Source organism: Macaca fascicularis, chromosome 14, assembly GCF_037993035.2.
Source record: "Macaca fascicularis isolate 582-1 chromosome 14, T2T-MFA8v1.1".
Classification (NCBI taxonomy): Eukaryota; Metazoa; Chordata; class Mammalia; order Primates; family Cercopithecidae; genus Macaca; species Macaca fascicularis.
In genome coordinates, this window is record NC_088388.1 from 17,335,586 (window position 1) to 17,363,149 (window position 27,564).

Genomic DNA, 27,564 nt, shown 5'->3' on the forward strand with positions numbered 1-27,564 from the left:
GATTTTTTTAAGTTTAACATTTTATTTCTTATCAGAAACCACCATCAATCTGTTCCATATTCTCCTCATGGCCTGATTTACTTCCTTATTCCTGAAAGTGTAAATCAGAGGATTGAGCAAGGGAGTTAAGATGGTGTAAAATATTGCCACCATTTTGTCAACGGAAAAAGCAGATGGAGGTCGTGCATATACAAATATGCATGGGGCGAAGAACAAAATCACAACAGCAATGTGAGATCCACAGGTGGAGAGAGCTTTCCAGCGCCCTTCAGAACCGTGGGTTCTCAGAGAGAGCAAGATGACAGCATAGGAGACAAGCAACAAGGAGAAGTTTATGATGCAGATAAACCCACTGTTGATGACCACCAAGAGGCCAAAGATGTGAATATCAGTGCAGGCAAGCTCCAGTAATGGGTACAAGTCACACATAAAATGATCGATGACATTGGGGCCACAAAAGGGAAGCTGGACAGTAAAAAGAATTTGTATCATGGAATGCAAGAGGCCCCCTGTCCAGGCTATCCCCATCAGAATGCCACAGAACCTCCGGTTCATGATAGAAGAGTAATGCAAGGGCTTGCAAATGGCCACATAACGATCATAGGCCATGACTGTGAGGACAATCACCTCCACCCCAGCAAAGAAGTGTTCAGCAAAGAGCTGCATCATGCAGCCTTCAAAAGAGATGGTTTTCGTCACATAGAGGGAGTCCACAATCATCTTTGGGGTGATGACAGAGGAGAAGCATGCATCCAGGAAGGACAGGAAGCCCAAGAAGAAGTACATAGGGGACCCCAGAAGAGTAGGGCTGCTGAGTATGGTTACTACAATTAGCATGTTGCCCCCAACAGTTGCAATGTAGACAAACAAAAATACAGCAAATACTATTTCCTGAACATTTGGATTCTGTGAAAGTCCCAGGAGGACAAACTCAGTTACGAAGCTTTGGTTTTGCATGTTTTCCAAGGAAAAGATGAAAGCTCCGACAGGGATCATGTGGAATCTGCAATTAGGACAAAGTAAACTTTGTTTCAAATCAATTTGTAGTATCATAGTCATCAACAAGTTGGTTCATCCATATGCAAAATTATTGAGTGCTTCTGTTGTCACTGAAAACATAAATTAGAAATTCTTGGAGGTAGCACTGACATATCAGGCAGAATTATGATGGAGATAATTTAAAGAATACTTGAAAACAACCAGAGGTTCAATACGGCAAAAGGATATGTGGTAGAGAAGAGAAGAGAAAGAGTTTTCATATCAAGTGCCAGCTTTGATCATTTACTAGTGGCTTCCTGCTGTGAATTATTGAGAAGTATTCTGAAGTTACCTCTCAATTATGAGAGAAAGAGCATTGTAACTTACTTATTCCTGCCATTGGCATGAAATCAGAGCAGGGATAACCAGCATCCCATTCCTAATCAGGAGACTGCTTTATCTACAATTAGAAGAAAATAGCATATAGCTCAAGAGACACTTAAAAATTATGGCTGCTCTTCAAATATTTCTTTAAAAGTCTTAACTGAATTCATTCTGAATTCATTCTTTACAAAAGAGAAAGATCTCTAGAAAGTCCCTAACCTGACATTTAATTCATGAAAAGTATGCACTAAGTGCCGAGGGTTTTCTTATCTGTCATTTTAAAATGAAAATAGAAGTTTATCATTATTATAAAAGTAATAATGTCTACATCAGAATGTTGTTATGATGACTAGTGAAACAATGGAAGGCTCAGGACCGACTGCCCTAGGGAGTAGTCTGCATTAGGTCTTATTATCCCTATTTGATTGCTGGGAAACTCATGCTTAAAGAAGTTAAGTTCAAGCAAATAACAGACAATCTGGGATATTAACACAGAACCTCAGGCTCCAGCACCCAATTCCTTTCCACTGGATCAGCAGAGAAAGGAGTGGGGATATTCCTTTTCCAGTAAGAACTGCAGAGTAGGAGTGGCCTTTCTACAAACACTTGCATGTACAAATTGGCATCAACCACATAAGTAAGGAAGAGAAACAATATATTGAATATAAATATATTTATATTTTATAAATATATAAAATATATTTTAGAGCCAAAGCGGGAAATAGGATGAGGTGAAATGAGTAAGAACTTCAGCTCCAGACTCATATAGACCTGGGTTCAAGTCCAAGCTCTCCTGCTTGTTCTATGGCATGTCAGAACAAGTCACTTCAGAATCTTGAGGTTTTATTAATCATTTTCCAATTTTTATATAGTGTAATCAGGTCTAATGAAGTTTAATTCCTAAAAGTATATGTTTTAACTTTATATGCATTATTGTGTACCAGAGTGTTTATATATAGCTTACCTACTCATCTCTCAGGATTATGGTGATGGTCAGATTTGAAAATGTGAACATTTTACTTAGGATAAAGTGCTCTTATCAATTGTAGTAACTATTTACTCACTTAAAAAGTCAGCCATCTTATCTACAAAAAGCTTTTCTATGAGTCATCTAGATAATGACTCTCCAACTTTTGACTTCATTTCCACAGGCAGACACAGCTTTAAAGGATAATTGTGTCTTCACCTGTACATATAATTGAAATATATTTTTCAATTACCATATATATGTGCATGTGTTTGAATATATGTATATGTGTATATTTATATGTATATATACCTCTGTTAAAAAATAGGTGAATAAAAGAATAAAGGCATTTATTTTGAGATTTAAATAAGCTGATTTTTATGAATGTCAGAGTTAACAGAAACAATTTAAAATGTTAATAAAACTAACAAATATACAATTGTATATGTTAATATACATTCTTTTGCTTACTTTAAAACAGTCATTTCCATTTTTCAGGTTCCATTTCTAAGCAGTGTCTGCACTAGGAATTCCATATCCAGTTATAAGTTATCACCAAGAAAATATGAGCTTATACAAACCTTATAAGGTTATTAGATAAATCAATAACCATTTATTGCAAAGTAAAGCATGGCAATAAATGATCCAACAGCGCTCATCTTAGCCTAGAACCAAAGCGGGAAATAGGATGAGGTGAAATGAGTAAGAACTTCAGCTCCAGACTCATATAGACCTAGGTTCAAGTCCAAGCTCTCCTACTCGTTCTATGGCATGTTAGAACAAGTCACTTCAAATTCTTAACATTCTCAAAGCCTCAGCTTCCACTTCAGTACATGGATATGGTAAGAATGTCTATCCATACATATCTTGTGAGAATAAGATAAAGCAATGCAAACAAAAGCATTGATGCAGTAAGAAGCATAGAAGATCATGCTGAGTGGTGAGAACAAGCTCTCAGAGCCATTGACACAGAGCAGAAATAACATTTTTACCCTAATTTTTGCTTTACCAAGACCAAGGTGGTTTTACTCATCCTTTTATTAATTTACAAATGTTAAATATCTTATTTGGTCGGTCTCAGTGCAGACATGGTGTTTTAAAATGCACAACACTTTTAAATGTCTTTAGTAATCCCTAAATAAAGTACTGTGGCCCCCATTCTGTCAAGTATCCACTCCTATTTCAAATAACTTCATCGTACATAGAAAACCTAATTGGGTTGGAGATGGAAAGAAAGACAAGGCTCTATGTTAATCTAATAATTAAACGATTCTTAATCTCTCCACTTCCTTTATCTGGTCTGCTCTAAGAACAATAACACTTTAGAATTAAAATATTCATTAGATATAAAGAAACCAACCACTTCTTTCAGATAAAAGGGATTTTGAAAATTAGTGTGGAAACTTTGACAATAGAAAGTATAGCATCTTCATAATTTATGGTAACAAGATTTATGGTTTTAAATCATTTTTAAATACTCCTAAATGTGATGTGTTGTTTCAGATTGAATCCTAGAATAGAAAAAAGACAGGAGAAAAAATAATGAAATATGAATAAAATCTGGTGTTTAGTTAACAGTATATATCAATGTTCATTTCATAGTCTTCACAAATGTACCATGGTAATGTAAGATGAAAACATTAAGGGAAACTAAGTGAGTAGTATGCAGAAGCTCTCTATAGTATCTTCACAACTTTTCTCTTAATCTAAAATTACTTCTAACGAAAAGTTACTTAAAAAGTATTTTTTTTTCTGCTATCAAAAAGCTAGCAATCCCAGCTTCATCTACTAGTCGCGTACCATGAACAAAACACTATGATTCAGAATCCTCTACTATAAAATAGATAAAAACATTTGAAGCTTCCTCACCCATGAGAGTCCAATAGATAGTTATTCTGAATGTGTTCTGCAAAGTACAAATTAAAAGTAAGATATGAAATCTTTATGTCAATATTATTTTTAAGCAGCATCTACATACACAAAGTGAGCTGGAAAATTGATCATAAGAGTATAATACATGTGTTCAAAACTATACTATTTTTAAGCTACATCCCTTCTAAAATTACAGTAAAACTGCTTAATTCATGTCATCCTTTTGGAAAACATATTAGTAAATAGCTTCAGAATTATAAACATGTTTATTTTCTTTATACTAGTAACCTCAACTCTAAGAACATATTCTAAAAGTGAAATGAAATGGGAAAGTTTTATAATAAAAGATGGCGCAATGTCATTTACAATAGTGAAAATTGAGAAATATGTAAAATATACAATCATAGGAAGATATTTATCTAAATTAGACTATCACAAATTAATATCACATGGTGCTATAAATAAAATACTAATTAATGACACGAGGACATAGAAGTCGAGGCATTTTCACAATATTTTAAGTGAGAAAACAGAAAAAATATAACTCTGCCCATTTGTATAGATATTTATAATATAATTTTATGATCTAGAAGGAAACATAAAATGACAGAGACTCTATTTGTTCTGTGTATCTTGTATTACTGTAAGAATATTTAAAACTAAACATTAAGTTTAAAACTCACACCGCCATATTTTCCATCATCTAAACAGTTCAAAAAGGAGGTAGAACTTGGGGATAATTCATTTGCACACGTGAAACTAATATGTTAACATAACACAGAATCAAATACTAAAAATTTTAAACTTCCTATACTTTCCATAAATAGTCATATTATGGGCCCTGCCCTCTCCACCCTTTAGACATTCATTTTGATATCACTTTGAAATTCATACTGTCCTACAGGTAGAGGCTTATTTTGTTTATATTTCTCATAGAACATTCCATGGTCTTTCCTTTCTTGATAGCCATACCCTTAATATACTGGAGTCACCCCTGAGCCTGCCCCAGGGCCCCTCACATAATGAACTGTGGTTGCTGGGCCATTTCTTGGGCTGTGACCTGAGGAAGTGGCCTCCTGATTCCCCTCTACACACGTTGCCTACTATTTCCTTCCCATCAGTTTTAACAACAAAACTATTCTATTTGTCCTGGAAATAATAGAATTCCTATTTCAAGTATGAAGTATATACAACATTCAAAACTATAAGAAGAATTAGTGGTAAGGTTATCATTATAAGTAATGTTTTGTAGTTATAGTTCAAGCAGTAAATTTTAGAGACATTTATGTGGACGTATGAATGCATATTAGTCGCATTTGCATACATTTTTTCCAAATAAATACTGTTAGGACAAAGAAGAAGAACAAATTAAAATCCTATTTGTAATTATCCTCCCTGTTAAGTTTCTTAAATCCACCACATTTTTGATCCAGGATAATTATTCAACCATGAAAAGTTTATTCCTGGCCTGTCTAGCTAAGCATGTTCCTTTCCCTGGCAACCTGGGAAATAATGTTCTCTTCAACATTCAGAATTTCAGATCATTTCCTCTCTTTTCAGTGTTGCTCTGTTAATTTCCCTAAATGGTCCAACTTTTATACCATTACTTTCTGGAATTTGAAGGAAAAAAAACCCTTTTTCTTTTTCCACTTTTCCACTGGTGTCCTTTCTCGTTTTAGATGCCTGACCCTTCCTTTTTACTTTTTTTTCCATTTTTTTTTGAGACAGAATTTCTCTCTTGTCGCCCAAGCTGGAGTGCAGTGGCATGGATCTTGTCTTACTGAGACCTCCACCTCCCCTCCTGGGTTCAAGCACTTCTCCTGCCTCATCCTCCCGAGTAGCTGAAATTACAGGCAGCCACCACCACACCTGGCTAATTTTCACGTTTTTAGTAGAGACGGGTGTTTGCCATGTTGGCCAGGCTGGTCTTGAACTCCTGACCCCAGGTGATCTGCCTGCCTCAGCCTCCCAAATGCTAGGATTACAGGCATGGGACACCGTGTCTGGCTCTTTCTTTCTTTTTTCTTCTGTTTTCTTAGTGATTTATCTCATTTTAAGGAGGAGACAAAGCCATGACAACTAGCGCTAAAGCAATTCACAGCTTCAGGCATTTAAATTTTCCTAAACAATTCTAAGAAAGGAACTTAAAGCTACTTATGACATCAAATGCACTTGGGAAAAGTGAGGGAGCCATGGTTAAAATCAGAAGAATTTACTCTGTGGCTTGAGTCATGATTTCTCATCCTTGGGGTCCTTCTCAGGGCCATTTGTGAGGGGATAATTGTGGAAAGAGTAAATGTTTCATTCTATATCAGTAAATATAGTCACTATCATTCTATATAAGTAAATGTAATCAGTATTTAGCTCTGTAAATGATACAGTAGTGCTTGAATTATCCATGTTACATGAGTTTTCTTTATACAGCCTCAGGAAATTCTACTCTTTAAAACATCAGGAAAGTGGCAGCATTAGAGGATAAATGATAATTATTTTATTAGACTTGAAGTAATTAGGTGCTTTGGTCCTCCAAAAACCACCAGCTTGCAGTTTGTTATAACAGCTGCTGTTTACTGGGTACCTATTATGTGTCAAGTGCCATTCTATGGTCTCTGCATGTATTATTTTATTTGTTTTGGCATTCTTTGAGCTTGCTAATATTATTGTCCTCGTTAAATATGAGGAGTCAGAGAATCAGAAAGGCTATGCAACTGCCCAAGTTTACAATTATGAAGGTAGGCTCGTGCATGGCATTAAAATTTGTATCCTGACCACAACACCCACACTTTAAAGCACTACAACGCAACTTGAAATCCTCTCGGAAAATGCAAAAATGCGAATTATAACCTCACCATTTATCAGTTCCTTGGAAATTTTGGTGATGCCCAGTCTCCTGTTCTCTATAGTGAAGAGTCCATCCCGTGGCTAAAGGTGAGATTGTTTCCAGCTCTTCCTTCTACATTTAATAGACAAAGGAAGAGCATCTTCGGCAGGCGAGGCAGGCAGTGTTCCCCACTGCTTCTCAGGTGCTGTCTTCAACATGGTCTCAGGAAAATCAATAAATAAATGAAGGAACAAAAGTTTCCTCCTTGGTTTCTAACAGGAATTTAAAGAGGTTTCCCTGAGAGGTCATGAACTTGAAGAATAGCTCCTCCATTCCCCACAGGGTTTTGGTAATGTCCCATCAGTATGATTTGCTAAGATGCAATTTTATGTTTGCATTTGCTCCAGAGTTTGCAAAACAACTTTCATGGCCCTGATAATTAGAGTTCTTTGTTTGTTTGTTTTAACTTCTCCTGGGTTTCTATTTGAAGATGCTTTCCTTTCCCTTTGTGTTCAGGAACAGAACACTGTGTACTGTGATGAAATATGTCTCTGCAGAATTTGGGGAAAATGCCTACTCACTACGCCCTAAAGAGTGATTTCTGGGACGAGGCAGCATTAATCAATAAGGACAACATGTGTTGTTTTGGGACTGTGGTAGCAATGAGATGAGTGCTTATTAAAGAATAACATTTTATGTATAGGTATGCAAAGAGGTATAGAGTAATTGAAATGTGATTTTTTTTTTCTTGCAGAAACTGATCTTGAGATACCATGACTTTAAAAATTACAATCTCTAGAAAGTACAGTTCCTAGAAATTAAAGGAATTTTTATCTTTTTATTTTATTTTATTTGAAAAGAAGATATGGTCTGTTTAAGATAACGTAGCATTGAGACTGAAGCTTGAGGGACAACTTAAACTGATCACCTCAGGTCCCTTTAGAAAGGGACCACATCAAACAATTGGCTGCTTTCCACAGTCTCCAAACATTTTTACCTATTTCTTTGCAAATATGTAATTTTTAATTTTATCATTGATGAATGACATGCATACAGAAATACACACACAAAGCATTCAGGTAAAGCTTGATGAATTATTACAAGACTAATATACATACGTAACCAAGAAGTAAAACCAGCCTCATTTATATCACCAACAATCACTTTCTCCCTCCTTCTCCCATAAAGGCAACCAATGTCTTAAGAGCTAACATTGTACATCAACTTTCTCTTTTTATACAACTGTTGTATTATAAAAAATTTTAAACATATACAAAACAAATAAAATTGTATAATAGACCCCATCACTCAACCTCAAGAGTTACTAATCATGTGTCATTTTTGTTTCATCTGTACTTCAACCCATTCACCACCTCCCACTTCATTCTTTATTTTCAGTTCTTCTTTTGGTGTGTGTGATATCCTGCCTATTTTTATATCTACTCATATCCCACAGAAAAATGTAGGATTGAAGAGATTCATCAAAAAAGTCAAGGCCCAGAAGCACTGTTACTTCAATTGCCTAGGAATTTACAGAGAAGTGTTTTCTTGTCATGGGATTTTAGATGTGTGTTCTGAAACAGAAGAGTCACCTGGCATAGACCACAGTCCTGGTTATGGTGGTATTTTTAAAATATCACTCAGCAACAAGACCAGCAATTCATTCTGGAATCCTGGTTCTCACTTCAAACCACAGTTATACTGTTAGAATCTTCTACTTTATCCCATGTCCTGCTTTGCTTAATCCTTTATTAGTACTGTAACATGAAAATAAGATTGTAAAGATGGGCCAGGCATGGTGGCTCAAACCTGTAATCCCAGCTGTTTGTGAGGCCGTGGCAGGAAGAGGACTGAAGCCCAGGAGTTTGAGAGTAGCCTGGGCAACAACAGGGAGACTCCAACTCTACAAATTTGTTTTTTAAATTAGCTGGGTATTGCAGCACTTGCCTGTGGTCCTGATTACTCCAGAGAATGTGGCAGGAGGACTGCCTAAGCCCAGGAGGTCAAGGCTGCAGTGACCTCTATTTGCACCACTGCACTCCAGCCTGGTTGACAGAGCAAGATCCTGTACCAAAAAAAAGAGAGAAAGATTGTAAAGATGGAGTAGGGAGATAACATAAGAAATATATTATATTTGCACAGTTCTGAAAAATAGAATAACTCTGAAAAGTTTAAATAGTTTAAATCAGAAAAGAGAAAGACAGAGACAGAGAGAGTCATAGTCAAGGAGAAGAAATAGCGGGTGAAGGAATAGCCATTTTTTCTTGTAGAATTTATCCAATACTCTACTCTTTCCTAAAACTCTATCTTCATCATTTATTAAATTAAAAAAAATTGTACTAAGTTTCCAAAGACAGGTGGCTCAATTTCTGGGCAATTCCTTATCATGCAACCTATAGCAAAGTTATTTACAAACCAGAGCTTCAAGAAATGTTCCTGATATCTAATAGATCTAGTCCTCTATCCCTATGCTTCTCACACTTTTTATTACCAAGGCTACTATTCAAACCTGGGCCCACATTCATATGCATTTTAGAACTGGTTTATCAATTAATGTAAAAAAATGTTTCATCTTTATAGAGGGAGGAATCTGAGGGTATTAATTCATCATAAAATTAATGTCTCTAAAATCAGGGTCTCCCCTAGAATGTGCAAAGTCAGCCAAATGTGTTTTGCAGGAACTCTGTTTATATAATCAGGTTGATGTAAAAAAAATAGTTTGACTGAAGAGTGTATTACAAAATTTCTGAGCTAGTGTCTGATGTAGTGATTTATTGGATGGAGATTTAGAATTGTGAGCAGAGAAGAAGTACCTATGTACTTGCTTATTGTCCAACCAGAGCACATGAAAATTCTTCTTGGTGCCCAAGCATCTCTCTTCCCATTCAGGTCCAGGAACCATCTCTTCTTGTTTTTTGCAAACCCTGCTTATGTTGAAATAATGCCTTTGCACTTCTTTCATACTATTTATTTAACTCTATTTTACCTCATTACTTATGATGTTACATCATTTATGGGGCTGTCCACTAATATGGGATTCCAATGACTCTCTCAAAGATATTTTCTTAATAATGATCACAGACACAAGTCTGATAACCAGAGGCTGCAAGATTATCTGAACAAGTTCCTTTCTTGGTCATGTCGAATTGACCTTTTGGAATTTTAAAGCGTTAATACAGAACTACAATTCTTCCAACCATGCCTTCTCTTGAGCACATTAGACTATAATCATGGTATTCCTGGAAAGTGATATCTTTTGAAAGCCCTACCTTCCAAACACCACCAACAAGGCAGAGGACAGATGAAAAAACTGACTGGGGAATCAAGAAAAGTGGTTTCATTCATACAAGACATGTCCCTCATCACATATGGCTTAAGACCAACACAGGAGAATACAATGTTACCATCCTTGCTACCAAAGGAAGCAAGAGAGGGCAACCATTGGACAAGTCAGTCAACACTCCAGAGCAAAAGTCTTTAAAGCCCTTGAAATGAATAAGCCTAGCCACCCATACAGAACTTCCTGACACATAGCATAGAGCCTGCAGAAGAGCTGAGATGGCCTTTCTGAGTGCCAACATTAAGGATGCACAAGACGAAAGATGTCTGCCACCACTCTTAGCACCTGCAGGGCCGGAGATGCTGGCACCGCATCAAAGCATGAACAGATAAAAACTGATGAAGCCCCACACACATTTCCAAGGCCAAGTGTTGGTAAGGGGTCATTTATATCTCAGAACTTTGTCCCTGTCCTATGTCACCCAGAATCATCATGTCAACACAATTCTAGTGAGCAATGTAGTACAATCCCATGAGAGAAATAATGAACTCACCTCTGGAAGACATTTGCTTGTCAAGCTGTACTTCTGCTACTCTGATCCTGGCCACAGAGCCTGGGATAACTTCATAGATGCAGCAGCCAGAGCTTCTGAGGACGTCTGGGTAATCTCATGGAATAGAGTGACAAACAGCATCCCAAACAGAAAAGACAGGAAGGGGATCCATGCAGTTGGGTCTGGGCTGGGATGCCCCATCAAAAAAAACTGCCCATTCACAGATACTGAAAGAAAACGTAGAAAATTTTAATGAAGACACTCCGAAGTCTGGACTTCAGAGCAGCAATCCTACTTGTACAGGAGGAGTAAGGACAGTACTATCTAAAATATTATCTCTGGACTGGGTGCAGTGGCTCACACCTGTAATCCCAGCACTTTGGGAGGCTGAGGTGAGCGATCACTTGCAGTCAGGAGTTAGAGAGACCTGCCTGACCAACATGGTGAAACCCTGTCTCCACTAAAAATACAAAAATTAGCCACGTGTGGTGTCCACACCTGTAATTCCACCAACTTGGGAGGCTGAGGCAGGAGAATCACTGGAACCTGGGAGGCAGAGGTTGCAGCAAGCTGAGGTCGTGCTATTCCACTCCAGACTGGGTGACAGAGTGAGACTCCATCTCAAAATAAATACATTATTTCTTCCCATCTAAAAACAAGAAGTGAGCTGGTCATGCAGATGATTGGAAGAAAGTTTTCCAGGCTGAGAAAATAGCCTATGTAAAGGTTTTATAGCAAGAGTATACCTGGCCAGTAAGAGGAACAGAAAGGTTATTTGTTGTAAGAGGGGTGTTCAGAGAAATCATAGGGCAGCCAGAGTATAGCTGTCAGATAGTTAACAATTACAGTAGTTTTAGATTTTACCCTGAATGACATAGAGAGCTATTGCAAAGTTTTGAGTAGAGGTGTGAAATGATGTGACTGACTTGTGAATTTAAAAGACACTACACCTCTGAGTGTAGTGTTGAGAATCAAATACGGGACTGGGGGAAATTGAAATAAAAGCAGGAGTAGGTAAGAGGCAATTGCAATAATCCAGGTAAAAGATAATGCGGCTTGGAACTGGGTGACAGGTCTAAAAGTGATTAGAAATGGTTGAATTTGGAATACATGTTGAAGATTGAGTCGATGGGATTTCCTGATAGACTGGATTTGGGGTATGAGATAGACCAAATGTACCATCCACTGAGATAGAAAATGTGATTAGAGTAGGGTTGAGAATGGGGGAAGAATCAGAAGTACATCTCTACACCTGTTCAGTTCAAGGAATCTATTAGTCATTCAGATGGAAATGACATGAAAGAGATTGGATTTCCAAGTCTTCAAGACAGAAGTCTGAGATGGACATATTTACTAATTGGGGAATCTCGGTTATGTTTGGAGAGTCTGACAAGGAAAACTGATGTAAATGTTGCTAATTGATTTAATAAAATTAGAAATGAAAAGTGACCATTAAATGTCATGATACAGGGGTCATTGGTGTCCTTGAGAAAAGCATTTTCAGAAAGTATTAGATATTGAGTATGACTAAAAGGCACTATCAAAGAATGAAAAGAGAGAAGTGAAAGACAAGCATAGCTATCTCTTGAGTTTTGCTACAAAGGAGAAAGAATGGAATGGGATAACAATTGATGAAAGAAGTAGGCTCAATGGAAGGATTGTTTTTAAAGAAAAGAGAGATTTAAAAATTGCTTCTTGGCCAGGCGCGGTGGCTCTCGCCTGTAATCCAAGCACTTTGGGAGGCCGAGGCGGGTGGATCATGAGGTTAGGATCATGAGGTTAGGATCGAGACCATCGTGGCTAACACGGTGAAACCCCGTCTCTACTAAAAATACAAAAAAATTAGCCGGGCATGGTGGCGGGCGCCTGTAGTCCCAGCTACTCGGGAGGCTGAGGCAGGAGAATGGCGTGAACCCGGGAGGCGGAGCTTGCAGTGAGCCAAGAGATTGCGCCACTGCACTCCAGCCTGGGCGACAGAGTGAGACTCCGTCTCAAAAAAAAAAAAAAAAAAAAAAAAAATGCTTCTTTTCTGATGTAATGATCTAATAGAGAGGGAAATGTCAATGAAAGAAGAAAGAGAAAAGATTGTTAGACCAATGCCCTTGTGTAAGCAGTAAGAGCATGACCTCAGTCCAGCACACAACAAAGTGGTTTTCTTGGCTTTGGATTGGGGAACAGATAATCTATGTGTAGTAGCAGGTAGGGAGACAGCATATAAGTGGGTGCATGTTGGCAGATTGGCACAGCTTACATATTTGTGAGAGTCTGGAAGTTCTCTTCTTATCACTTACATTTTCTCAGTAAAATGGGAAGGAAGCTCACCTTATGGCTCAATCAATTTGCAGTCGTTTTTAAGGCATATCTCCTTTATTTTAAAGTACCCTTCTATTCCTAGTTTGCTATGCCTTTATATCATGAATAGAACTAAATTTTTAAATTCAAATATATAGATATTCATGATTAATAAACTATTAATAACAGTAAGCACTTATAAAAAAAATGAAGACCAAGATTTATTCCAGAAGTCAAGAGGGTTTTAAAACAAAAAGTCAGGCATTGAGCTGCTAGGTAATGTGTTTTATTAGTAAAAGTACTTAATGTGAATTAATTTAGGGGATATATAGAATACAGAAGAGAACGAATTTTTTTAATATAACTGACCATTAACAATTTTGGCATGAATGATCAGAAGAGCTCTTATCTATTAAGTAGAAGATGTAGATTCTAGACCTACTTCTGAAACTATAAAAATTATCAAGCAGATTACAAATATTTGAAGTTAGGGATCTCATTATGATCCTTTCACTTCTTTTCTGAAGACATGTAAAATGAACCCAGGTATTTAATCCTAAAATATTATGGCTTTTCCAATTTTTAATTTCTTTTTTGAGATAGTGTCTTTCTCTATCACCAAGGCTGGGTAGAGTGCAGTGGCACAATCACAGCTCACTGCAGCCTCAGACTTCTGGGCTCAAGCAATCCTCCTGTCTCAGCCTCCCCAGTAGCTGGTACTACAGGCACACACCACCACATCCATCTTCTTTTTTTTTTTTTTGTAGAGATGGGGTGTCACTATGTTGCCAGGCTAGTCTTGAACTCCCGGACTCATTCAAGCCATCCTCCCATCTTGCCTCCCAAAGTGCTGGGATTACAGGCATGAATCACTAAGCTGAACCCTAATTCTAAAATATTGTTAAGCAGACAACAAAAACTATGTTCTACTCTTGACATAGCAAAAGTTAAATGGAAGCCATATGCAAAGAATTTTGATGCTAAGTTTCTGAAGTCATCAATAAGACCATGATGGGTAGGGTTTTTCTTTATTTATTTGCCTCTTTTTTGTTTTTATTTTTATAGATTTTAGGGGTACAGTGCAGTTTTCTTACATGGATATATTTTGAGGTGGTGAAGTATGGACTTTTATTGTACCCATTGTTCAAACTGTGAACATTGTAACCAATAGGTATTTTTTAGTATTCCATGGTATATTGATATACACACACACGCACACAGCATATTTTCTTTATCCAATCATCTGTTGATGGACACTGATGTGGTTTGGCTCTGTGTCCCCACCCAAATCTCATGTCAGATTGTAATTCCCAATGTTGGGAGAGGGACCTGGTGGGAGGTGACTGGCTCATGGGGGTGGATTTCCACATTGCTCTTCTCATAATAGTGAGTGAGTTTTACCAAGATCTGGTTGTTTAAAAGTGTGTAGCACTTCCCCCTTCACTCTCTCTTTTGATGTAAAGTAGTGAAGGTGTGCTTGCTTCCCCTTTGCCTTCAACCATGATTAAAAGTTTCCTGAGGCCTCCCAGCCATGATTCTTGTACAGCCTGTGGAACTGTAAGTCAATTAAACCTCTTTACTTCATAAATGACCGAGCCTCAGGTAGTTCTTTATAGCAATGTAAGAACAGACTAACACAGAAAATTGGTACCAGGAGTAGGACATTTCTATAAAGATACCTGAAACTTTAAAACTGGGTAATGGGCAGAGATTGGAACAGTTTTGAGGCCTTAGAAAAAGTCAGGAAGATGAGGGAAAGTTTGGAACTTCCTAAAGACTTGTTGAATAGTTGCAATCAAAATGCTGATAGTGATATGGACAGTGAAATCCAGACTGAGGTGGTCTCAGGTGGAGATGAGGAACTTATTGTGGAGTAGAGTAAAGGTCATTCTTGCTATATTTTATCAAAGAGACTGGTATTGTGCCCCTGCTCTAGAGATCTGTTAAACTTTGAACTTGAGAGAGATGATTTAGAGATCTGAGAGTTTTAAAAAGGGGAGTTTCCCTGTACAAGCTCTCTTTTCTTGTCTGCCACCATGTGAGACATGCCTTTTACCTTCTGCTATGATTGTGAGGCTTCCCCAGCCACATGGATTTGTAAGTCCATTAAACTTCTTCCTTTTTTAAATGCCCAGTCTTGGGTGTGTCTTTATCAACAGCATGAAAATGAATTAACACAGGATGTGATTATTATAAATTTAAGCATCACTTTAATTTCTGTAAACTCAATAAACTAATGATTAAAAAGTAATAGCTTTCTCTGATCAGAACCCTGCCTACCTTTCATATCCCACCTTGCACTGCATTTCCCCTTGTCCACTGTGCACTGAATTTTGGACCTTCTTTACTTCAGGCTAGTGACTGCCTTAGGGTTTCTGCACAACCTTTTCTCTTTTGCCTAGAATGCACATCCAGTTGAAATGCTTAAAGTTTGTTCTATCTCATCATTGAAATCTCAGTTTAGAAATTCCTCACAGAAAAGCCCCCATGTCCACCTAACTAGAATTATAACTAGTTGTGCAACACCACTTTGTTACAGTTTTCTGAGAATCAATTATCTGTATGATTTTATTTTCATTTCTATATGTCATCTCCTGAACTAAAATGTAAGCTCCAACACATGATGAAAACATATTTTCTTGTTTAACACTGTATACCCAGTTCCTGGAAGAGTATGTGAAACTTTTTACAAACTCAGCAAATATTCTTCAATGAATAAATGAACTTAGTAATTATTTCATATAATTGGCGATTGCCCATATATATTTTAATTTTAAAATAAACATTTTTATTTAAACATTGTGTTTTTTTTCAAATATTGTAACACATGTAGTCTCAGCTACTTGGGGGCTGACACAGAAGGATTGCTTGAGCTCGGGATGCTGAGGCTGAAGTGAGACCTGATTGTGCCACTGCACGCCAGCCTGGGAGACAAAGTGAGACCCTGTCTCTAAATGAAAAAATTGTTTTAAAATGCCTCTGGCTCCTGTGTATCCAGTGGATTAGAGGGAATGAGGAGGGTAAAACCTTACTGGTCTTACATTAAAAATTTACTCTTAGCATGTAAGCTAGTGACCACCTACGGTCCCCTGTTTCATCCACAGTTTTCTTACGACATTTTTTACCTTGATGTTCCTCAGGGTGTAGATCAGCAGACTTAACATGGGTGCAACAACAGTAAAGGAAATAGCCATTTCCTTGTCTATGGGGTAAGTGACCACAGGCCTTATGTACAAGAAAATACACGCCACGAAGAACAAGATGACCACTGTGAGGTGGGAGCCACAGGTGGAGAGGGCTTTGCATTGACCTATAGAGCTGCAAGACTTCAAGGAGCACAGGACGACCATGTAGGATGCAATTAGGATAAGGAAGATGGCCATACTCATCACCCCACTGTTGAGGAGGACTAAGAGACCCGGGATGTGGGTGTCCATGCAGGCAAGTTTCAACAATGGAAACAAATCACATATAAAATGGTCAATTATATTCAGACCACAGAAGAGTATTTGATCTATGATAAAAAGCTGTATTGTGGCATGCATGAATCCCCCCATCCAAGCTTCTACCAACAGCAGCACTCCCGTGGACTCATGACGGTTGCGTAGTGCAGGGGCTTACAGTCACAGACTATCACAGTGAGAAGGATGATCCCTACACCACCAAAGAAATACTCTGCAAAGAGCTGGGTCATGCAGCCTTCGAGAGAAATATCGAGAATCTTTATTATCGATATTATCGAGAATCTTCGAGAATCTTTATCGATTCTCAGATAAAGAATCCACAATCATCTTAGGGGCAATGACAGAAGAGTAGGTGGCATCCATGAGAGACAAGGAAGTAAGGAAAAAGTACATAGATGACCTCAGACTCCGACTTGCAGCCAGAGTCACCACAATGAATAGATTTCCCAACACTGTGGTCACACACATGGTGAGAAACAAAGCAGAGAATATTTTCCTTAGTTCTGGATTTTTTGTAATGCCCAAAAGAATGAATTGTCTCATTATTTGAAGTCCCCATTTAAGACGGGCTGATGAAAGCATATTGTTCTGAGCTGAAAAATCTTCAAAATCAGTATTACTTTTAGTTACTAATCAACAGGTATGTTGGGCATTTTTGATACTCTGTCTCACACCCTCTTAACCTACCTTTTTTCTTTAGTTGTTGCTACAGAAAACAGCTGCTAGGAATTAAAACCTTGCAGCAGCTTCATCCTACTGATCCCCACAATGACGCCTCCTTTCACTGATGCAACTCTCTTGCGTTCTGTTGTGCTGTTTGCTGCTGTGACACATAGGAGACACTGCCTCATCATTCTGGTGCACACATCTGAAAATATGAAGGAAATAACACATTTGACCATCAGTAACTAGGAGCCAATTGATAAATGGTAATCACCTTAACACCATCTTGGGTTAACTTCTTTCCTTCCCTGTTCACTCTCCCCAATACCTTCATTCTGTTTTCTGAAATAAACTACTTATATACAAGATGTTCTCTTAGCCTTTGCTTTTGGGTAACTCCAAGCTAGGATGCTGACATTCATTTCATTAACACACCCAAGAAAATGTCATATAAATTTTCACTTATTTATTCCATACATTTATTGAGCACCTAGAACATGCTAGCTGAGAGCTGGTTAAGAGTCTTGTAGGCTCTTGATGACATTGATACCGTGTCATCAAATTCACAGCACAGTTCACATGCCAAAGATTATTCACTATTTAACAACTATACTTTTTTATCTACATGTCTTTTTTTCCAAATTTGATTATCATTATTATTACATATTTCTGATATTCAGTTAGTCCCTACTATGTCTCAGTCAGTGGAATATCCTATGAGATATTCGATACTGAGGCTTAGAGAGGTGAAAAAAAGTGATGCAATTTCCCACAACTAGTAAACACTGAAGTAAACCTCAAATCCAGCTTTTCCTTACTCTAAAATTCATACTAACAACAATCTGTATTGCTTATTTTATAATATTGAATGCTGAAAATGGGACGAGATATTGTCCTTCATAATAAAATTTCATTTTCATAACAATCCAGTAAGATAGATTTATGCTTCCTGGGATTATTTTATTCAACACTTCTGTAATAAAATCCAATGACGATCCCATAATTAAGAGCATATTCTCATTATATATATGTATATTGGAATATGTATGTTCCAATCCTGAAAGTAGAAGGTACGGTGATTAACTGAGTTTTCAAGTATTCTAATCATTGTCCAGATATGCTTATTAAAGCAAATTTAATCTGAAGCCTCTTTCTGTGCTCCAAGAAGATTCAGATCTACAACTTAACTGACACCATCCCTGCACATGAGTCTAAATCAGTCTAAATCATTCTGTGAATAATGTACATCCATATCACTCCTCCTTCATTACTCACTTTCTCACTTCCAATTTTCCTTATGAAAGGCTGCTACCAGATAAAGGATTCTAAAGAATAATCAAAATATCAATTCAAAACTTGTATTTTGTACTCACTATGTATCATCAATGAACTGCATCTGTTACATGCATAATTGCATTTATTTTTTGTATCCTACAAGATGTGTACTATAAAAGATCACATCTTCAGGATGAGGAAACTGAGGCTTGGAGATATTAAACATCTCATCTAAGATAAGTGGGAATTATGAATTTAGGTAATCTCATCTTGAAGCATAAGTTCTGTATCTTTATGCTGTATCTCTGAAGAAGTGAACAGCAGCCTCAGCTGGCTAAATGCAATTGCTAGCACAGCCAAATGACATGGTAAGGGAACTGATTCAGTAAGTAGCAAATTGATCTTTGTTAAAGACACTTAAATAGAGGTTGTGTGCCACTTGGTTAGAATGTATCAGAGACCATTGCTTTAAATGGAGATGTAAACTCTGTTTCCTAAGACTTTTCTAAACACCTAGAGGCCTATTCTTAGTATTCTACACTTTACTAAATAGACAGCTACCAAAAGGTTTTTTTGTAGATCAATAATAGGTACTAACCCCAGCCTCTCCCACCTGCAGCCCAAGAACTTCTAAAGTTCTTGAATAGTTCTAATGAAGTGGAGAGAACACAATCCTGGAAATCAGTGCAACTGGATTTCATTCTTTTGTTGTCCGTCTAACTCCTAGAACATGTTGTTACATTACTCACTTCTCTGGGTCTCAGTTTATATCCTCATCTGCAGTGTGGGCTGGGTGTAGTGGATGAGTGGAATGCTAGGAATTCAAAGAAGCTGTCTCAGGGACTTTGTCCTTTCCAAACTCAGCAGCTTACCTCTTATCTGTATTAAGCATTTACACTTTCAAGAAAGATTTTCTTTGAGCAATCTCAAGACCTAAAATATTTTTAAATGGTATACACTATACAATAATAATAATAATGCCCTTTTGCCTTAAAATCTATGAATCTATCATATTTTATTTCACTACTAATATATATCTCTACTTCTCAGCCTGACATCCAAGCCTCTTTCCCACAGTAATCAACCTCTTTTTTGTGGTCTTCCTCCACTGCAGTCAAACGCAACTCTTACTGCCAGAGCCTCAGCCAGTCTTGCACAGTGGAAAAGTTCGTAGATCCAGAGGGATCAGACTTAGCTCTCTGGCCCAATCTGCCACTTACTGACAACAAAAACTTCAAACCTTGTGAAAATAAAACAATGCAATCATAATTAAAGTCAATGTACAAAGCACTCACTATTTCAGGGTACTGTGCGAAGATTTTCATGATTTTTTCTTTTAATATCACAAAAGCCATATGAGATAGACACTATTGCTATCCTTACTTTCTGCTGCAGTGGATAGTTTTGGGTACCTAGTGAAACTGATTAAGCCTGTGGGTGAGTATGTCATCAAGTTCACAGCACAGGCCACTAACCTCTGTGCTCTACAATCTATCCAAGAATTTTGTGTCTGCCTCACAGCACTTTCACCGGAATTACAGGAAGTTACAAGCATAAGAATGTTGGGAGAGCACTTTTCAGATAGTCATCATTATTATTTTCCTTTCACATAAGCTCACGACCTACTCCTGCCTCTGCCCTCTGTTAACAGAGGGCCCTCTATTACCCCTTCTCCTTAATGCCTCACTTCCTCCCCAATGTCTGCCATCATCCTGGATATGTGTTACATGCACCTGTAGAGGTTGCATATTGACAATAATTAAATTGTCTTTTTTGTTAATGTTTTTAATGTCATGTTGACTTTATCTTCTTCTGGGCGTGCTTAAGGGTGTCTAATTTATTCTCTTTCCACCACATTTCTAATGCTGTGCTGTGTACGTACTTAACGTTTAATTAAATTAATTAAATCTATGCAATTGATTTCATCCAAGGAAAACCGCACTGAACCGTGGGGCCCAGGCAATGGCAGTGCCAGTCTCTGCCTCCAGGAGCGAAAGTGCTGTTGTCAGGGGTTAATTTTGATAGCTTGCCAAAAAGATTAAAGCAAAGCAAGCTACAAATTGTTGACAAAGTCTCTCCATTCTGAGATCTATATTTGCATATACAAATAAAACAAGCAAATGAATAGACATCTTAAGCATAATATAATAGTGCATCTAATTAAGTGATTCAATTATTTTAACAGTTTCAAAATAGTAGCTCAAATTAATAGGAATATGTTTAATGCTCAAATAAAAATTTAAGGCCATCACCAAGGTTCATTTGGTGTCTGGTGTCATCTCTGTGACTCCCAAAAGCCAGTTACCTGATGATCCCGCTAAGTAGAAGGCAGAGATGATGCAAGAAAACTTTCTTAAGATCATGTCAGAGAGACAGAAAGTCTGGCCCCATCCAGGACGTACTCATGTGAACTTTCTCGTACAGAAGAGCTAGGACCCATGACACAGTAGAGTGTCAAAGTAAGTCAGGACCCGGCCAAAAAATAAATCATCTCATCATTTAATGGAAAGTTGACAGGGCTAGAGTTTCTGGGGATTTTAAAGAAACATGTAAAATAGTTGCTCTAAGTGTCCAAGAACTTAAATGAAAAACAACTCTTGTGCTGGTTGGCGAAGAAGCTTAAATTTTATCTAAATAGGAAAAGTTACCAACAAAGGTAGCCAGCTAAGCTGTCTACAAAATCATTCATGGGACTACACTTGCCATTTCGCTGCACTTTGAGCTCAATTTGTAAAGAGCTTCCAATCCACATTTCAGAAGAAATATCATTAATAAGATGTCCATCTTTCAGTCCTAGGCCTGGGCTATAAGAGGGCAGAGTGCCACTCTGAAATAGCACAGAATTCCACAATGTGCAGACTTGCCTCATTCCAACCGCCTCCCTTTGAGGCTGTGTCTCTGTTGACTGAGAAGCTAATCACAGTACATCACCCCTGCAGTGACTGGGTTTTTCCAAGGGGCAGAGCTTCACTGGAGCCAAGCCAAGCTGATGCTTCACAAGCACAAAACTAGATCATGGTATTCCCCATTCAATGATTTTCTCCTCAGCTACCCTCTGTTCTTCAGTAACAGAATGGCCACACAATTATCCTGCCTGACAGCATAGATGAAGAAACGCGAGTACTACTTCTCTGGGCCACCTAGCAAGTATCAGGACATAATTTTTTAATACCTAGTCTGATGCTCTCTTCATGTTTTCAGACTATTCTTGAAATTGTGTCACATCTAACTGCAGGATAGCTGCCATTCTTAAGAATTTAAAAATGAACCTCAGCCAGAAAAACAATATGGACTAAATTCCTTCTCACTCCATAACAGTTAGTATTCTTAAATAATATGGCTTTAATTTTCAAAATATTTGGAGTTATAGCCTTCATTCTTTTTTCTTTTCTGAGGCAGCATCCCACTCTGTACCCAGGCTGAAGTACAGTGGCAGGATCATGGCTCACTGCAGCCTCGACCTCCTGAAGCTCAAGCGATCCTCCTGCCTCAGCCTTCCGAGATGCTGGGACTACAGGCGGGCGCCACCATGCCTGGCTAATTTTTGTGTTTTTAGCAGAGACAGGGTTTTGCCGTGTTGCCCAGGCTGGTCTCAAACTCTTGGGTTCAAGTGGTCTTCCCACCTTGGCCTCCCAAAGTGCTGGAATTACAGGTGTAAGCCCCACCGTGTCTGGCCTATAGCCTTCATTCTTTTTCTACCTTCAATAGTAGTAAAATTATTATTCTACATTTGCAATATATTTCACAGGTTACAACCGGTTCACTAACATATTTGACTGAATACCCTAGAAGTATCCTGCGAAGGGAGAGGCCCTCAATTTAACTGGATCTGAGCTCACAGGTGATGGGTCAACCTCTGCACTTGAATTATCTTTTCCATGCACCAAAGGTACTCTGTGTTCTTACCTAACCATGTAGACACGGATGAAAGTAATGATCTTCAACTTTTTTTCTTCCTTATTTTCCTTCTGAGGAGGCTTTTTAGATGTTTTGTTCTCCTAATGACCCTGCCTCTGAAATTGAACACCACAGATATACTATCCACCAATTTACGTATTTTATTTTATCTGTATTAGTCCATTCTCACACCACTATAAAGAAATACCTAAGACTGGGCAATTTATAAAGAAAAAGAGACGTACTTGGCTCACGGTTCTGTAGGCTGTACAGGAAGCATAGCAGCTTCTGCCTGTGGTGGTGGGGACGGGGGTGGTCTCAGGAAGCTTCCAATCATGGCAGAAGGCAAGGTATGTAAAAAACCTAACAATACGTATGCTTCATAGTCGGCCTTAACAATAATAAGCTCACTCCCCTTATCTAAATAATGCCTAGTATTTTACTGAATTGAATGTTTAGATTAAACCATAGCATCCTTATACATCAGATCCAAATATTATTTTTCTGCTTAATTTATAGGGGGAAATGTACATACTTACTTTTAGATCATTTTATTTTTTTTTTATTTTTTTATTTATTTATTATTTTTTTTTTTGAGACGGAGTCTCGCTGTGTCACCCAGGCTGGAGTGCAGTGGCCCGATCTTGGCTCACTGCAAGCTCCGCCTCCCGGGTTCCCGCCATTCTCCTGCCTCAGCCTCCGAGTAGCTGGGACTACAGGCGCCCGCCACCACGCCCGGCTAGTTTTTTGTATTTTTAGTAGAGACGGGGTTTCACCATGTTAGCCAGGATGGTCTCGATCTCCTGACTTCGTGATCCACCCGCCTCCCAAAGTACTGGGATTACAGGCTTGAGCCACCGCGCCCGGCCTAGATCATTTTATTTTTAAGCACCAGAAATAATCAGATTGAAGTTGGTCCTCATGAGAGACTCTTGATGATGGGTACAAAGGGATATCTAACACTCTTTAAAATTCTTTATAAACCGGCAGGACTTCATCCACTGAGAATGCCAGGTTTACTTACATTTCTTCTTTTGGTTTTACACCTTCCAAGTTTGTTGTGAACAATTTATAATTTGTGTCTCACTAATCTTCTCACCCCACCACTGAGCACTTGGTGTAGCTCCTAAGACACAATCATTGACCTTAGTTTCCATCCTCAAACCTTTCTTTTTGAGTTAGAATAGAAATAACATTTTCTCAACACTTTTCTCAACACTTTTCTTAACACTTTCTCAACTATCCCTATCCCTGGCTTACACTCAACCATGCCCTAACAATCATGATACAAAGTGAACCACAAATTATTTCATCTAGATTCTGTTGAAATATTTAAATCTCACCAGTAATTGCAAATTTAATTATTTTTATTAGATTAAGTGCTTATTATATCATCTTTTGGGCCTAGGTTTTGTGAGAAAAAAATCTATTTCTTATGAATTTGAAACTTTCATGCATAAGCTGAAACACACAGTCATTCCCCCACCCAAAATAACGGAAATTCCATGTTCTGGCATTACTGTATGCTCAAATCATGGAAGAAATAGGTCAAGATGACCAGTGAGCTTGAGAAAGATAATATTTGTGAAAAGTAACTGTGTTACAGTCAGAGAAACTTCGATTCATGAAATGTTTTATAGTAACATAGAATGGTCTGGTATTTTCCATTTGTATATAGGAACATTACTGCTGAAATATATTTCAGTAGTAATATATATTACATGTTATAAAAGGCTACAACAAATTTGGCATCATCTTTCTTGAAGGACAAAGTGAATCACTAAGATTACATATAAATTTCTTATCTATGGATATAAACGTACCATAAACAACTGTTTTATTTGAAGTAGGACTGAGATTTGGAAGACCTAGAGTCAAATTTTGTTGCTGAAACTCAGATGTGTGATCTGAGACAAGCAAATTTGTGTACCTATCCTAACTTTCATTTGTTTCTCTATAAAATGGGGGCAGTAATCTTGAAACTGGCAATTTAGTGTATGGTTTCAGTCACCTAACTGAAGTGAACGCGTCTGATAAATAATAAGACACTCATTTAATATAAATATATGTAGCATATCTGATGAGCAATAACTTTGGAAACTTAGCATATGCCTTTTTGAGATTAAATACAAGAATGTTTAATCTTGCTGCTTCAAATGGCTTCTCAAATCTTAGTGAAGAAAACAAAACAAAGTCCTTTATATTCAAGAAAAACTGTGACCTATGAGGAGATTTAAGAAAATCAGAACAAACTAAGTGTAATCTCAGAATTTCCAGCTTATTTTTCATGACAAGGAAAAAATTTTTAAGATAGGTTATTAAGTATGGCTTTCTTTTTTGTGGGTATCTCTCTTTGCTTTCAGTAGATTCATGATGAGAGAGAGAGAAGAAAGGAGGAGGAAGGAAGGGAAGGGAAGAGAAGGGAAGGGAAGGGAAGGAAAAGGAAGGGGAGAGGAGGGGAGGGGAGAGGAGGGGAGAGGAGAGGAGGGGAGGAGGGAGGGAGGAAAGAAAGAGAAGAAGGAAGGAAGGAAAGAAAGAGAAAGAAAGAAAGAAAGAAAGAAAGAAAGAAAGAAAGAAAGAAAGAAAGAAAGAAAGAAAGAAAGAAAGAAAGAAAGAAAGAAAAGAAAAGAGAAAGAAAGAGAAGGAAGGAAGGAAGGAAAAGAAAAAGAAAGAAGAAAGAAGCAAAGAGAAAGAAAGAAAGAAAGAAAGAAAGAAAGAAAAGAAAAGAAAAGAAAGAAAGAAAGAAAAAAGGAAAGGAGAGAGAAGGAAAGAGAGAGAGAGAGAAAGGGAGGGAAGGAACAAATTAGCAATGGAAGAAAATCACCAGTGGTTCTTTTGCTCCTCAATTGTCACCCTCCATCTACTCATGTCTAAGGATTTCTAGCTTCTTTATTTTGCTTTACCAAGAGCCAACCAAAATTTTTAAAAGTTCTGAGATCAAGATTCTATGCAAAAGCCAATTTCACATATGTAACATATGTATGAAGCAAACATATGTTAGCAAAGTACAGTGAGACTCTAGAAAAAAAACATACTCCAAAATTATAAAGCTAGGGATTTACAGTTGTTTTTTCCATTGCATATCCAGAATCAATGCACAGGAACATAAAATGTTGGTAAAGTATGTTAAAGGCTATCAAAATAGCTAGCAAACAGACCTAGCCAATATTAAGTGCTCAATAAATGTTAGTTTCTGGGGTTCTTTTTAAATTGTTTGCTTCTTTGTTTTGTTTTTGTCAATGATCTGTAAATTTGTGAATAGTCTCGCACAATTTACCACATATTTACCTCCCTATTTACACATATCATCACCTTCTTGCCATTATGCACAGATTAAGTTACTCTCTTCAACAAGCTCCTCATGGCATTTTTTACCTCTGTGTTTCTCACGGTGTAAATTACAGGATTTAACATGGGAGTGAGGATTGCAAAGAATACAGTCACCAACTTGTCCACAGAGTAGGTGACCACAGGACGCATGTAGGTGAATATGCAAGGCGCAAAAAAGAGTACAACCACAGCAAAGTGGGAACCACAGGTGGAGAGGGCTTTGCGCCGTCCTTCAGAGCTATGGGATTTCAGGGAGCTCAGGATAACTATGTAGGAGATGAGGAGCATGGAAAAGATGAGCAAGCACATGGCTCCACTGTTGGCTGCCACCATCATCCCAAGTCTGTAGGTGTCTCTGCAGGCAAGTTTCAACAATGGGAAGAGGTCACACATAAAGTGGTCAATGACATTGGGACCACAGAAGGGCAAGTTAGTCATGAAAAGAATCTGCACAGTGGCATGCAGGATGCCTCCAATCCAGGCTATCACCACCAGAAGGTGGCAGATCCCTTGTCGCATAATGGTTGTGTAGTGCAGGGGCTTGCAGATGGCCACATAGCGGTCATAGGCCATGACAATAAGGAGGATGATCTCTGAGCCTCCCAGCAAGTGCTCCACAAAGAGCTGAGTCAGGCAGCCAGCCAAGGAAATAGTTGTCCTCTGGTAGAGCAGGTCGGTGATCATTTTGGGGGTGGTGACAGAGGTGTAGGAGGCATCTATAAAGGATAAGTAAGTGAGAAAGAAGTACATGGGTGATGAAAGCGTGGGGCTGGAGGAGATGGTAATGACAATGAACAGGTTGGCAAGCACAGTAAATAGGAAAATAAATAAAAAGACAATAAAGAGTATTTTCTGCAAGTGTGGATTCTGTGTGAGCCCCAAGAGAGTGAATTCAGTCACGTTGTTGGGAGGCTTGAGGTCATCCATTCAGAGAGTAATACTTTCCAGGGGTCTGAATTACCTACAAGAGATAAAGAAAGATTACCTATTAATCATTAAAGGATTACAGTCTGAATTTCACAGTATAGAGATAGGGTAGTTAACTGTGGAGCATGTCTTTGGCTTCCCTCACCCCACTAATTATTTAAATTATTCATTTTTACTTCCTCCATAATGCTTTCAGTCTCTTCAGATCCCTAGTCTTATCACCTGCAAAACATCTATAAGGCAACAGTTCCCGTGTAGTTTGCTAAGAACATGCTTGACTACACACATGAGATGTGGATTCTTCCTCTTGTTCCAACTCCATGTGACTTTGCTAAGTTGTTCCCATGTCCCATGCTTCTGAGCCATCCTCTACATCTGTGAGTTTACAAACTGTAGCTGTGAGATTGATTTTGTAAGCTATAAAGTGTTGCACACAGGTAAGGATTATTCTCTCTTCCCGTAAATTTACATTTGAACCCACAGCTCTAAGTGGGAGAAAGATGTGGTCAAGAAATATCCATCATAAGTAGGCAGATTAGGGAAATGTAAGTTGTCAGAGACACACTCTCCCTAGCACCCACCATAACAAATATGCTATTCATGTTGCTTTCCTCACTGCACCTATGCGGTGGTTGACAAAGTATCTTCAGTGCCTGGCAACTACCAGGCAATGAATACATGCTTGGTGAATTCCCCTACATTTTCCCTTCCTACATCTCCATGTGTAAAAATGCATGTGTTTCCCCAGCCCATAAACCTAGGAATTTAAGTACTCTTATCCTCCCACTCTGTTTATTCATGCTCTCTACCTCAAGAGAACATAAACAAACTTTTGAAAGGAAGATGCATTCCAGTTTAATA

At 38.0% G+C, this 27,564-nt stretch overlaps 4 protein-coding genes across 5 annotated transcripts in view; all 4 read right to left on the reverse strand.

The window, feature by feature from the left end:
- OR5D3 (olfactory receptor family 5 subfamily D member 3) overlaps positions 1–7,283 on the reverse strand; it is an 80,082-nt gene extending 72,799 nt beyond the window's left edge. For both annotated transcript variants that reach the window (XM_065528190.2, XM_065528189.2), the window contains exon 1: positions 7,051–7,283. The gene's annotated coding sequence lies outside the window, so the exon portion shown is untranslated. The remainder of the gene's footprint in view (positions 1–7,050) is intronic.
- On the reverse strand, positions 22–957 carry LOC107127357 (olfactory receptor 4C15). Its single transcript, XM_015435300.3, has one exon. It carries the CDS (start codon positions 955–957, stop codon positions 22–24), a length of 936 nt encoding a protein of 311 aa, XP_015290786.3.
- An 8,932-nt stretch (positions 7,284–16,215) lies between the features above and the next one.
- LOC102146076 (olfactory receptor 4C6-like) lies at positions 16,216–17,154 on the reverse strand. Its single transcript, XM_074015736.1, is given in 3 exon segments — positions 16,216–16,724; positions 16,727–16,866; positions 16,913–17,154. Coding segments are annotated over 3 exon segments (891 nt in total).
- Positions 17,155–25,487: 8,333 nt separating this feature from the next.
- On the reverse strand, positions 25,488–26,721 carry LOC102125757 (olfactory receptor 4C3D-like). The gene has a single exon (XM_015435260.3). It carries the CDS (start codon positions 26,701–26,703, stop codon positions 25,780–25,782), a length of 924 nt encoding a protein of 307 aa, XP_015290746.2. The 5' UTR covers positions 26,704–26,721; the 3' UTR covers positions 25,488–25,779.
- Positions 26,722–27,564: the final 843 nt, after the last annotated feature.

Bases quoted from the DNA above. Each gene is read 5' to 3' on its own strand.
- LOC107127357 (XM_015435300.3), bottom strand. From the start codon at position 957: ATGCAAAACCAAAGCTTCGTAACTGAGTTTGTCCTCCTGGGACTTTCA.
- LOC102125757 (XM_015435260.3), bottom strand. From the start codon at position 26,703: ATGGATGACCTCAAGCCTCCCAACAACGTGACTGAATTCACTCTCTTG.